At 41.5% G+C, this 13,293-nt stretch overlaps 1 protein-coding gene across 1 annotated transcript in view; it reads left to right on the top strand.

Annotated features, from left to right (window-relative positions):
• The window catches only part of LOC309556459 (uncharacterized protein), a gene marked incomplete at both ends in the record, with an annotated part of 34,025 nt that extends 27,269 nt beyond the window's left edge, over nt 1-6,756 (top strand). Inside the window, one exon of the mRNA XM_082258919.1 lies at nt 6,686-6,756. Within this exon, the coding sequence (XP_082115045.1) occupies nt 6,686-6,756 (71 nt within the window). The remainder of the gene's footprint in view (nt 1-6,685) is intronic.
• Between the last annotated feature and the right edge of the window lie 6,537 nt (nt 6,757-13,293).

The following is a 13,293-nucleotide window of genomic DNA, read 5'->3' as shown; positions in this document are numbered from 1 at the left end:
GTTTATTTTTAACTGACAATTGTGCGGTCATGCAAAGCTGTACCCAAATAAAATGTATGTCCTTTTTTTCCCCCCACAAATAGAGCTTTCTTTTGATAGCATTTGTTCACCACTGTGTTTTTTGTTTTCTGCGCTATAAACAAAAAAATCAAAATTTTGAAAAAAAAAACAACAATATTTTTTACTTTCTGCTATAAAATAAAACATATTCAGTAAAAAAAAAATAAAAAAATAAAAGAATAAATAAGTTCATAAAATTAGGCCAATATGTATTAAATGCTAAAAATAAAAGTAAGCATATATTAATTGATCTGCGCAAAGGTTATAGCGTCTACAGACTTTGGGCAACTTATAGCGGGACTGCGATATTTCGGCAGACAAACTGACACTAAAGGGTTTATTTACTAAAGCTAGTGAGTGCAAGTTGGTCATAATTCTGTAGAGAAACTGATCAGCTTCTAACCTCTTGTTTAGTTAAGCTTTAGCAATAAAACCTGGAAGCTGATTGGGTTCTCTGCAGAATTGTGACTATATTATCCCTCTCTAGCTTTATTAACCACTTGCCGACCGCCCGCCGTAGTATTACTGAGGCAGGGCGGCTTGGGTGCGCTCAGTCACGTAGTACTACGTCACTTCGCGCACGTGGTTTCGGTGGCGCCTGGGCACCACTGGAGCCACGCTCCTGCTGTGTTTAGACACAGCGGGAGGCAGACCACAGGAGGAGCAGCAGCGATTTCCACTGCCCTCCCGCGATGGTCGGAGAAACCGAGAGAAGACCCGCCTGCTTATGTACACAAAGCTGGCAGATCTTCTCTCAGACAGGAAGGGGAGATCAGCAGTTTCAGCTTAGCTGAAACTGCGATCTCTCTGTGCCTGTCACAGAACCATCCCTCCACACAGTGAATAAGCACTTTAGGCATACTTTTAACCCCTTTGATTACCCCCAGTATTAACCCCTTCCCTGCCAGTGTCATTATTTCAGTAACAGTGCATATTATTTAGCACTGATCACTGTATTAGTGTCACTGGTCCCCAAAAAGTGTCAAAAATGTCAGTTAGGGGGTCCGATCTGTCTGCCTCAATGTCACAGTCCTGCTAAAAATTGCAGATCGCCACCATTACTAAAAACGAAATAAACAAATAAATAAATAAAAAGTCCAAAAATCTACCCCATAGTTTGTAAACGCTATAACTTTTGCGCAAACCAATTAAAATATGCTTTTTGGGGGTTTTTTTTACCAAAAATATGTAGTAGAATACAAATTTGCCTAAACTGATAAAAAAAAATTAATTTTTAAAATGTTTTAATTGTGAATGTTTTATACAGAAAGTAAAAAATATGGCGTTGTTTTCAAAATTGGCGCTATTTTTTTGTTTATAGCGCAAAATCTAAAAACCGCAGAGGTGATCAAATACCACCAAATCAGTGCTAAGAAATATGCACAAATATATATATAAACTTAGACACCCACTGTCAAGTCCAAATATCTTTGCGCTTTAGGAGGAGTCAGTCACTTGACTGCTATAATGTGGAAACACTGCTGCTACTTAAACAAATACTGGATAATATTTGGAAATACAGAAATGGAAAAGAAGTAGCGCATGAAATCACTGTTAGATGACTTAAAGTGTAAAAAGCATGCTTGTCAAAGATACTGCTTGATAAACACTCAAAAACATATAAAGAAAAGCAATGTCCTTCAAGTCCATAAAATCCAGGAGTGCGTGAAGTATATAAATGGATCACCATCCACCACCAGGTGTCACACCGATAGATAGCAGAAATGGCAACTCACCAGAAAACGATGCTCAAGTGTTCCCACACCAGAGCAAACTGAGCAGGGATACCATACAGATGTAGGGAGTACACACATGGAAGACCAGAGTCTCTTCACCACTGCCGCATAGAAGTACCCTTCACACACTTTCCTCAATGTAATGGTATTATGGAGAGAAAGAAGGGCTCCAAATAGTGAAGTACCATCAAAACACTTGCTTTATTAAAATATATAAATTTTGCACTCACATGTAAAAGCATATGGATAGACATTGAATCCCATATCTCCGGTCAAAGAGGAAGCCTAACTCGTCCAGTGTCCTGGGCTAACTCCACGCCAGCCCAGTCCCTTCCGGGTAGCTCCTCTGCCGTGTCACGTGATGTTGGATGTGTCGTCTGGTCACGCCCGACCGGTTTCGTCATGTCCGACTTCAACTGGAGGCGTGACCTAAACGACAACATCCGGCATCTAAATAGCCCTGCTGGAACGCAGGGTTAATCTGTTAATCTGTTACCTTCTCTTTTAATAGTGACATCCAGGAAATTGATTTCATCAGGACTATGATGAAAATCCAACTTAATATTGTTGTGGTTGGTATTTAGGTGTTCCATGAAGCCCACCAAATCCTCCTCTGCCCCTTGCCAGATGAAAATGATGTCATCAATAAAGCGCTTGTACAGCCTGAGTTCATGTCGTACCTGGTTAAAGACAAACTTGTCCTCCCACTCCGACATGAACAAGTTTGCCAGGCTGGGGGCAAATTTGGCGCCCATGGCAACACCTGTTTTTTGACTGTAGAACCTACTTTGATGCCAAAAATAGTTATGGCTCAGACAAAAGTCCAAAGCCCTACCAATGAATACTTTCTGTTCTCGAGGTAGATCCTCCCTCTGACTAAGTGCCCAATTTAAGGATAACAAGGCATCATCATGCTGGATGATGGTGTACAGGGACGACACAAGGAAGACCGGCGAGTCGTCCCCAAGTACCACACCATCCAGCATGAGAAGAAGATCCGTAGTATCCTTCAGAAAGGCTTTGGTTTGAACCACACTTTTCTGTAGAAACTGGTCCAAATATTGGCCCAGTCTGGCACTCACTGATCCAATCCCTTTCACAATTGGGCGTGGAGGAGGGTTAGTTGCGTCCTTATGGACCTTAGGCAACGTGTATAGAATCGGGATCCGGCACGCACTAGGTGTTAAATAGTTGCGTTCCTTCTTTGTTAGGACGCTGTCCCTGAAACCCGATTCTACCAACCGTTTCAAATCATTCACAAAGTCACCAGTCGGATCTTTTGATAATCTGGTGTAAGTTGTAGTATCACTTAACATAGCTATGATTTGATCGTGATAAAATTGCTTGTCCATCACCACCACTCCCCCGCCCTTGTCAGCTGGGCGGATGATAATATCTTTATGAGATTCTAGCGAATCTAGGCCTTCCTGTATGTGTTTATACTTCTTGGTTATTTCAAACCCTGAAATATGCACTGTCACTTTAATAATGACACTGGCTTGGAAAGGGTTAAACATCTAGTACGATCAAAGGATTAAGTGTGTGCCAATCAATGTTTTTGTGCAAACTGTGTGCTGCTTTTGCTAAGGGAAATTATGGATTTTATTCTTTATTATTTATTTTCTTTATTCTTTGCAGGGACACAAAATCCATTTTTCCCTGTCAGAACGGATCTCTGTCTTGTTTACATAGGCAGAGCTGCGTTCTGTGTCTCTGCCCGACAATTTGCAGGTGCCAGTGGACATCCTTTGCCCGGCACTCACCCACAGATCAGCTTCTGCTGTGAGTAATCAGATCAAAAGCAGTCCACCAGCAGCATGCGCATGCACGCGTCCCCTAGGCGGAAGTGCAGAATCAAGTATATATATATATAGGAGGGCTGCCTGTAGCAGTATATCTGCTATGGGGTGGTCCGGCAGTTAATAACTAAAGTAAACTAATCTAAACTAATCAACTGGGGTGAGCAAAGGGTTAAATGTGTGCCTAACCAGTGTTTTTGTGTACTATGTGTAATACTTTTAGTAAGGCTTCGTTCACGCGTAGTCGTTCTGAATCTGCCATGATTCTCCCTGCAATTCCTGAATTTCAACAAAAGGTGGGACGCGCTTGTGATCCCACTACTTTCAATGACACCACTATCAGAGCGCTTCTTTTTGATGACAGGCATCCCGCGATTCTGTTTCCATCATTTTTTCCGTGGTTTGTCGGGTGAAAATTGCGCCAAAATCGTGCAGCAATTGGGGTGCCATTGAAAGTAACGGGATTTCAAGTGCGTCCCGCGTTTTGTGGCGATTTGGGAATCTAAGGCAGAATTGTAGCGATTCTGTCCACGATCCGGAACGTCTAGGTGTGAATGGAGCCCAAGGGATGTGATGGATTTTATTCCCTGCTTTGCAGGGAAACAAAATCCATCACATTCCCCCTGTCAGGACGGAACTCTGCCGACCGCCCACCACAGATATACTGCGGCAGGCTGGCTCAGCTGCACGAACCGACGTATTGGTACACAGGAGCGCTCCTAGGGGCGAACGCGCGCCCGCCCCCACTAGACTGCGGGGATGCCGATCCACGGGGCCTGTGGCGGCAACTGCCGCCGGGCACCCAGGATTGCTCCCTGCTGAGAGAGAACGACAATCAGCTGTTGTAAACACATCACACCACTGTTCTCTCTGAAATGATCACAGAGCGCCTGTGATCCTCCTATATAGGATCACAGGTCTCTGTGTTCATTTCACAAGTCCCTCCCCCATACAGTTAGAAAACACTCCCCTAGGCTCACACTTAACCCTTTGATCACCCCTGGGTTAACCCCTTCCCTGCCAATATCATTATTACAGTAACAGTGCATATTTTTAGTACTGATTACTGTAGTAATGTCACTGGTCCCCCCCAAAAATGTCAGTTCGGGGTCCAATCTGTTGGCCGCAATGTCGCAGTCCCACTAAAAATCACAGATTGCTGCCATTACTAGTAAGAAAATAAATAAAAATGACATACATCTTTCCCCTAGATTGAAGACGTGATAACTTTTGCACAAACTAAAATATGCTTATTGGGTGTTTTTTTTTTTACCAAAAATATGTAGCAGAATACAAATTGGCCTAAAAGGATGATAAAATTAGATTTCAAAATTTTTTTGGGGGAATGTTTTATAGCAGAAAGTGAAAAATTTTGTTTTTGTTTTTTTTTCAGAATTGACGCTCCTTTTTTGTTTATAGCGCAATAAATAAAAGTCGCACAGTGGATCAAATACCACCAAAGGAAAGCTGTATTAGTGGGGATAAAAGGACATACATTTTATTTGGGTAGAGCACCACACAACCGCACAATTGTCCGTTAACCACTTGCCGACTGCCTAACGACGATTTACGTCGGCAGTCAGCCCCTCACAGGCAAAGTGACATAGAACTATGTCGCTAGCCTGTGAGGTTCTAGGGAGCGACTGCGCGCCGCTGGAGGCACGCTCCCGCTCACTCAAGGACACCCCCCCGCGCGTGTGAGCGGCAGACCTGATGTCCGCCGGTCACTCGCGATAGTCGGTTACACCGGGAGAAAGGCAGGCGGCTAATGTGAACAAAGCCGCCTGTCATTCTCCCCAGTGTAATAGCACAGTTCATACGGTCCTGCTATGTAGGACCGTAGATCTCTGCTGTTAAATCACAAGCCACATCCAATCACAGTTAGAAACATGCCCCTAGGGACACACTTAACCCCTCCTTCTCAAATAAAGTTAACCCCTTCCCTGCCAGTGTCATTTTTACAGTAACAGTGCATATATATAGCACTGATTACTGTAGTAATGTCACTGGTACTCCCAAAAATGTCAGTCAAGGGTCCGATCTGGCCGCCACAATGTCGCAGTCCTGCAAAAAAAAAACGCAGATCGCCGCCATTACTTTCCGCCATTATAAAAATGACAAAAATCTTTCCCTTAGTTAGTAAATACAATAACTTTTGCGCAAACCAATCAAAATATGCTTTTTGCGATTTTTTTTACCAAACATATGTAGCAGAAAACAAATTGGCCTAAAATGTTAAAAAATTTTGATTTTTAAATTTTTTGGGGGGGAATTTCATATAAAAAAATTTGAAAAATATTGTTATTTTTGCAAAATTGTCTCTCTTTTTTTGTTTATAGAGCATGATCAAAAAATCGCACAGGTGATCAAATACCACCAAAAGAAAGCTCTGTTTGTGGGAAAAAAAGGACGTCAATTTCATTTGGATACAGCGTCGCACGACCGCGCAATTATCCGTTACATTCACACAGTGCCGAATCGCAAAATAGGCCCTGGTCAGGAAGGGGGTAAAATCTTCCAGGGCTTAAGTGGTTAAGATAATGCAGTGCCGAATCGCAAAAAATGGCCTGGTCATTAAGGGGGCAAATCCTTCCAGTTCAAAAGTGGTTAAAGACATGGCCCATTCATTGACTACCATGTAAAAGCGGTCTAATTCATCATTAATTCCAGGTGCTAAACAGTGTTAAGAGCTCTTGATTAAAGCTTTCTGCTACATAATCAGAGATTTGAAAACTTTTGATTTTCCACTACTTACTACAATGGGAGAATGAATTTAAAAAGTGAATCCTTTCTCTCTTAGTTCATTCACATAGAATAACCATGATTCACAAAGTCATGGTGAAAATAGGAAAGAATGTGATTTTGCTCACCCCATGTTCTCTTTCAAAAGATTGAATGATTCACAATGTTTACCTAGCAACTGAAAACATCCCTGCGGTGAAAGTCGGTGCGTGGGGTGCAAGTACATGGAATTGAGAAAAGCCGTACTTGTGTTTTGTAAACTTGATTCACAGTTGATTTACTCAAGCTAAAGAATATCGAACTGATTCATTTGTTGTACTATTATATTTCCTTTATTTTTATTTCTAGTTCTCACTGAGTCAGTGGGTAAACCAGGACAGGGAAATTTGTATTACGAGCAGGAAGAGAGATTACTATAAGCACAGACAAACTAAAGAACTCCAGATACATACACTCTATAGGGAATATTTATTTTCTAGTGGAAAGTGCAAGATACCTATTACATTCTTTAGTGTAATTAAAATCTGACTCATCTGCATTCTAATCTAAATTTCCTTTTTGCTGTCATTTACACCCACGGAGTACCTTACAGAATATTGTCCAGATGAAAGGTCAAAAGGCTTTTCCAAAGCTAACTCAAGGAGAACAGCTAAATACACAGTATGAGTACATATATGTGAGATATCATAGCTACTCAGTGATATGTTATTCCATTAAGTCAGACTTCGCCGCATTAGTGACCTCACTCTTTCCACTGCAATAAAAGTATAAATATGCAATTTAGTCATCTTACTTGTCTTAAATAGCTACAAGTCTACAATTGGATAATAAATGAACAGAAGAGCACTGGTGATATCATCAGGGCTGGGACAAGGGGGGGGCAAGAGGAAGGGTTGCCCTGGGCGCAACCATTTATTGCAGGGATGGGGGCGCCCCGACCCTAACCCTAAGGGAAGGGGGCACAGTTTGGCATCTTTGCCCTGGGCCCTGGATAACCTTTTACCGGCACTGGACATCATCCCTCTTGTCACTCTGTAAGGGTCCTTTCACGCGGGCTTTCCGCCCGGTGGACTCCGTTTTGCTCAGCGGGGATCAATCCGCCGAACCCCGCTGAGCAGGTGGATGACAGGTCCGTATTTGCTTACTGTGCAGAGACAGACCTGTCAGATCCCCGCTCTCCTCTATGGGAGATCGGATGAAAACAGACCACCTGTCCGTTTTCATCCAATCCGATCCTCCAGACGGATGGAAAATAGAGTTTCCATCCGTCTGGATTTCACGGACAGGATCGGATCGGATAGCAGCCGGTGTCAGCGGACATGTCACCGCTGACCTCCGCTGTTCCTTAGGGCTGCATGGAGCATCTGATCAGGTCCGCCTGAAAAACTGACAGGTGGACCTAAACGGAAAGCCCGTGTGAAAGGGGCCTAAGAAAAGTATATTGGCAATACGTTAATCATAATAACACATATAATAATCAAAAAACAATCGATGTGTAGGAATCAGTGGATTCTTGTGGCTGGGATCACACGTGTATGCAAATAGCTGCTACCAGGGAGCCTGTAAAATGCATGGCAACACTGACTGATGCCACCCCTGCTTAAATGCATGCACATCCAGGAGTTATCTGCAGTTTAGGACAGATGAACGACCTTGAACCAGTGTTAATTTTGACATCAAATTTCGATTTAGTTTTAGTCATAGTCTTTTGACTAAAATGGCATTTTAATTTTAGTCATATTTTAGTCATCTGAGTTGCTTTAGTTTTAGTCGTATTTTAGTCAACTCAAATCAAATGGGTTTACTTAAATTGTAATGCAATATTTAAACCTTCCTCCAGAATCTCCAAACTCATTATATACTCCTGGAGTTAAAATCTAAGAGCATGTTATTATTTATGGTAAAAAATAAAACTAAAGTAAAAAAGTTTTTTTTGTTGCTTTAGATAGAGTGGAGATTGATTATAACACCTGTCAGTTTTTATTGCTGTCTGCATGATTGTTCAGGAGATTCACCCTCTCGATTTGTCTTGTTTACTATTATCATTGAAAATGAAAGTAAAAGAAAATGCCAAATTTTGGGTTGTCCCCAGAAAAGTAATAGAAGGGAAGACTTCCAATGGGGACACTAGTTCTGGTGACCTGGGGGTCCCCAAAGAATTCCCTTAATTTGCAGGGATTTCCTCTCACTTTCTGTTTGGCTATGGGACAGGAAGTGAAGGGAAATCTCCGCAATGGGACACATTGTAAAAAAAAAAAAAAAAAAAAAGATCTAACGGGGTTATAATCTATCCATAATGGAAAAAAAAAATGCCTATAGTTCTATTTTAAGGTTTGAACATGCACTACAGACACAGATTTAGTCGTTGCCAGTTGCCAATATAACCAGTGTTAACATCAAATTTCAATTTAGCTTTAGTCATAGTCTTTTGACTAAAATGCTATTTTAGTCGTATTTTAGTCATCTGAATTGTTTTACTTTTAGTTGTATTTTAGTTGACTAAAATAGTCTTAATTTCATGAGGAGATTAACACTGACTTGAATGCAGAAAGATTGCAAAATCTTGATGTTTATTCTGCCCTTTTTTAGGGCTAATTGGCAAATCATTGTCGGGCTAAAAAACATTGGAACATTAGCAGCAATACATGCTTTTTTATCAAATGGTAAAAGGCATGCTTTAACTGGCAAGTAGAAATTGATCAGTTGTTTATTGTGGCTGCTTTTCAAATTGACTGCTCCTGGCCAATTTCTATTAAGCTCTCATTAAGGGACGACAGATGATTCAACAATGTAAATTTATCCAGGTAAGGGAAATTTTAAATGACAGAGAATTTGCAGGTGTTTTACTACTAGAATTAAAGTGGTTCTAAAGCCTAACCATTTTTTTTACCTTAATTCATTCCTTGCATTAAGGTAAAAATTGTTTAGATATCAGTTTTGGCCCCTCAACCCCCCCCCCCCCTTTAACTTACCTGAGCCTTCATTTCATCCAGCGCTGTGCACGTCTGCAGCTCTTCTCTCCCCCTCACTTCCGTGTCTCAATGGCTTTTCTGGGGCACCAGGAGCTGTTGGCTCCTGCTGCTGTCAATCAAAGCCAGTGACAAGGGAGGGGGGGGCGGGGGCCACACACGTGTCCCATGGGAAGTGGTTTTCAATGGGAGCACTGGATAGAGAGGAGGAGCTAGGAGCGCCAGCCAGGAGCCTGAGAAGAGGAAGTTCGGGGGGTCACTCTATTCAATTCCATTGCACAGAGCAGGTAAGTACAGGGAGTGCAGAATTATTAGGCAAATTAGTATTTTTGAGGATTAATTTTATTATTGAACAACCATGTTCTCAATGAACCCAAAAAACTCATTAATATCAAAGCTGACTATTTTTGGAAGTAGTTTTTAGTTTGTTTTTAGTTTTAGCTATTTTAGGGGGATATCTGTGTGTGCAGGTGACTATTACTGTGCATAATTATTAGGCAACTTAACAAAAATAAAATATACAGTATACCCATTTCAATTATTTATTTTTACCAGTGAAACCAATATAACATCTCAACATTCACAAATATACATTTCTGACATTCAAAAACAAAACAAAAACAAATCAGTGACCAATATAGCCACCTTTCTTTGCAAGGACACTCAAAAGCCTGCCATCCATGGATTCTGTCAGTGTTTTGATCTGTTCACCATCAACATTGCGTGCAGCAGCAACCACAGCCTCCCAGACACTGTTCAGAGAGGTGTACCGTTTTCCCTCCTTGTAAATCTCACATTTGATGATGGACCACAGGTTCTCAATGGGGTTCAGATCAGGTGAACAAGGAGGCCATGTCATTAGCTTTTCTTCTTTTATACCCTTTCTTGCCAGCCACGCTGTGGAGTACTTGGACGCGTGTGATGGAGCATTGTCCTGCATGAAAAACATGTTTTTCTTGAAGGATGCAGACTTCTTCCTGTACCACTGCTTGAAGAAGGTGTCTTCCAGAAACTGGCAGTAGGACTGGGAGTTGAGCTTGACTCCATCCTCAACCCCAAAAGGCCCCACAAGCTCATCTTTGATGATACCAGCCCAAACCAGTACTCCACCTCCACCTTGCTGGCGTCTGAGTCGGACTGGAGCTCTCTGCCCTTTACCAATCCAGCCACGGGCCCATCCATCTGGCCCATCAAGGCTCACTCTCATTTCATCAGTCCATAAAACCTTTGAAAAATCAGTCTTGAGATATTTCTTGGCCCAGTCTTGACGTTTCAGCTTGTGTGTCTTGTTCAGTGGTGGTCGTCTTTCAGCCTTTCTTACCTTGGCGATATCTCTGAGTATTGCACACCTTGTGCTTTTGGGCACTCCAGTGATGTTGCAGCAAGTGGCATCTTGGTGGCAAGTGGCATCTTGGCAGCTGCACGCTTGACTTTTCTCAGTTCATGGGCTGTTATTTTGCGCCTTGGTTTTTCCACACGCTTCTTGCGACCCTGTTGACTATTTTGAATTAAATGCTTGATTGTTCGATGATCACGCTTCAGAAGCTTTGCAATTTTAAGAGTGCTGCATCCCTCTGCAAGATATCTCATTATTTTTGACTTTTATGAGCCTGTCAAGTCCTTCTTTTGACCCATTTTGCCCAAGGAAAGGAAGTTGCCTAATAATTATGCACACCTGATATAGGGTGTTGATGTCATTAGACCCACCACCATAATTCTGCACTCCCTGTATAGAGATGTTTGTTATTTAAAAAAAAAAAAATCCTTTCTGAAATAAAAAATGCCTTTATAATCGCTTTTACCGCTTGCTGATCGTATAAATTACATATACGGTGGCAAGGTGGCTCTCCTGTGCAAGATCATCTACTAGGTACATTATCCAGCACTTCTGGGCGCACGCGTGCCACCGGCGACCCAGCCAAGCTGTGATTATACACAGCAGATGCTGATCAGCAGGTGCTGGCCAATGACTGTCGGCACCCATCAATCGTTGGAAAGACACACATGTCAGAGCACTGATCACTGTATTTGTGTCACTGGATCCCAAAAAGTGTTGTGTCAGTTAGTGTGCGATTGTCCACTGCAATATTGCAGTCCCACTACAGTATAAGTCGCTGATACCTACCATTACTAGTAAAATAAAAAAAATTCCAGTATATATCCCATAGTTTGTAGATACTTTTGCGCAAACCAATCAATATACCTTAATTGGGATTTTTTACCAAAAATATGTAACAGAATACATATTGGCCTAAATTTAGGAAGGAATTTGATTTTTTACATTTTTTTTATTGAATATGTTTTATAGCAGAAAGTAAAAAATATTGTTTTTTTTTTTTTTTTTTTCAAAAAAGTCAGTTTGTTTTTTGTTTATAGCACAAAAAGTAGAGAACCCAGTGGTGACCAAAAACCATCAAAACTGCACTGCAGCTACAGCTACACTGCAGTGTAACAATGGCCAGAACACTTTTAATCTGGGATAATAGACCTAACTAGTGTATACCTAACTTTTATTGTATCTATGGGGATAGGGAGGTGAGTTTGAGTTGAATGAAAGTGATAAATTGTGAAGTGGTTTAGGTGCACGCTTTTCTTACTGTTTTTTTTCCCACTTCAAACAATGCAGCTGCATGCTCTGGGCACAAAGTCGCTTAAATAACAGATGGTGTGTAACAAGTGAATGCTTCAAGCATCCCAAACTTAAAAAGGTCCCATCAACATAAATAAGTATTTTAAAAAATCCACAAAGACAATGAAAACTTAAAATTTATAGTTTTTAAAGCAGTTGTAAACTGGTGTTTTTTTCTGACCTACAAGATAAAGCCATAATGTGCATGTATGCATCGCATACTAGTACATTATGTGAAACTTACCTGGAAAAGAAGCATTTCAGCAATGCGATGTCATCGCTGGAGTCTGCTTCCATCTTTACCCATCTTGCTTCCGGGTTAGGGGACTGAAGCTTTGTGACTGGCCAAAGCCGCAATGATGTTACTCCCGCGCATGCGTGGGTGAGCCGCCGTTTATGGCACAGGGCTCTGGAGGAATGGCCACCCATGTATGCACCAATGATGTGATCAGCTGTATATTATTATTATTATTATACAGGATTTATATAGCGCCCACAGTTTGCATAGAGCTTTACAATATGAGGGAAGACAATACAGTTACCATACAATTCAAAACAGGAGGAATTAGAGGACCCTGCTTGTTAGAGCTTACAATCTAGAAGGGAGGGGTCAAGGGAAACAGAAGGTGATAACTTTGGGGGATGAGCTGATGGAGAAAATGGAAGTACGGTTGTTAGGTGTGGGTAGGATAGGCTTCTCTGAAGAGGAGGGTTTTCAGGGATCGTCTAAAAGCTAATAGAGTAGGAGATAATTAGACAGATTGGGATAAGGAGTTCCATAGGATTGGAAAGGCTCTAGAAAAGTCCTGGATGTGAGCATTGGAGGAGGTGATGCGGGAGCTAGAGAGCAGTAGGTTTTGAGAGGAACGAAGAGCGCGATTAGGTTGGTATTTTGAGGCTATTCTAATGATGTAGCTTGGGGCTAAACTGTGGATGGCTTTGTAAGATGTTGTTAGTATTTTGCATGTTTAGGAGATATTTGCAGTACCTATAGGTAAGCCTTATATTAGCAACAGATAAATAACATTGATTCATAGAAAATATTACCATAAAGTGCAATGGTGCTAGGACTAGATTATTAAAGGTATGTGCATAAGGTGCAATGGTGCTTAATGCAAAATACGATAAATAGCAAAATGCAATAAACAGTGCTAAAGTGCAAAAGGTGATATGGGAAAAATGTCCAAAATTCCAATTAAGTAAACAGTCCCACTCTAGGTGCAGCTACTCAATAAGGTGTTGAAGCCAAAAGGTGCTATGGTGCTCCACACAGTGGAAGATGCTTCAAAAACCCTTTTGGGGATCCACTCACCAGAACCAAAAGGTTAATGGGCCTTGGAAGTGGGTAAACCAATGAT

Source organism: Pelophylax lessonae (genome assembly GCF_965119305.1).
Source record: "Pelophylax lessonae genome assembly, chromosome: 5".
Lineage (NCBI taxonomy): Eukaryota > Metazoa > Chordata > Amphibia > Anura > Ranidae > Pelophylax > Pelophylax lessonae.
The sequence above is the reverse complement of the archived record's forward strand: the minus strand, read 5'-3'. Positions and strand labels throughout refer to the sequence as shown.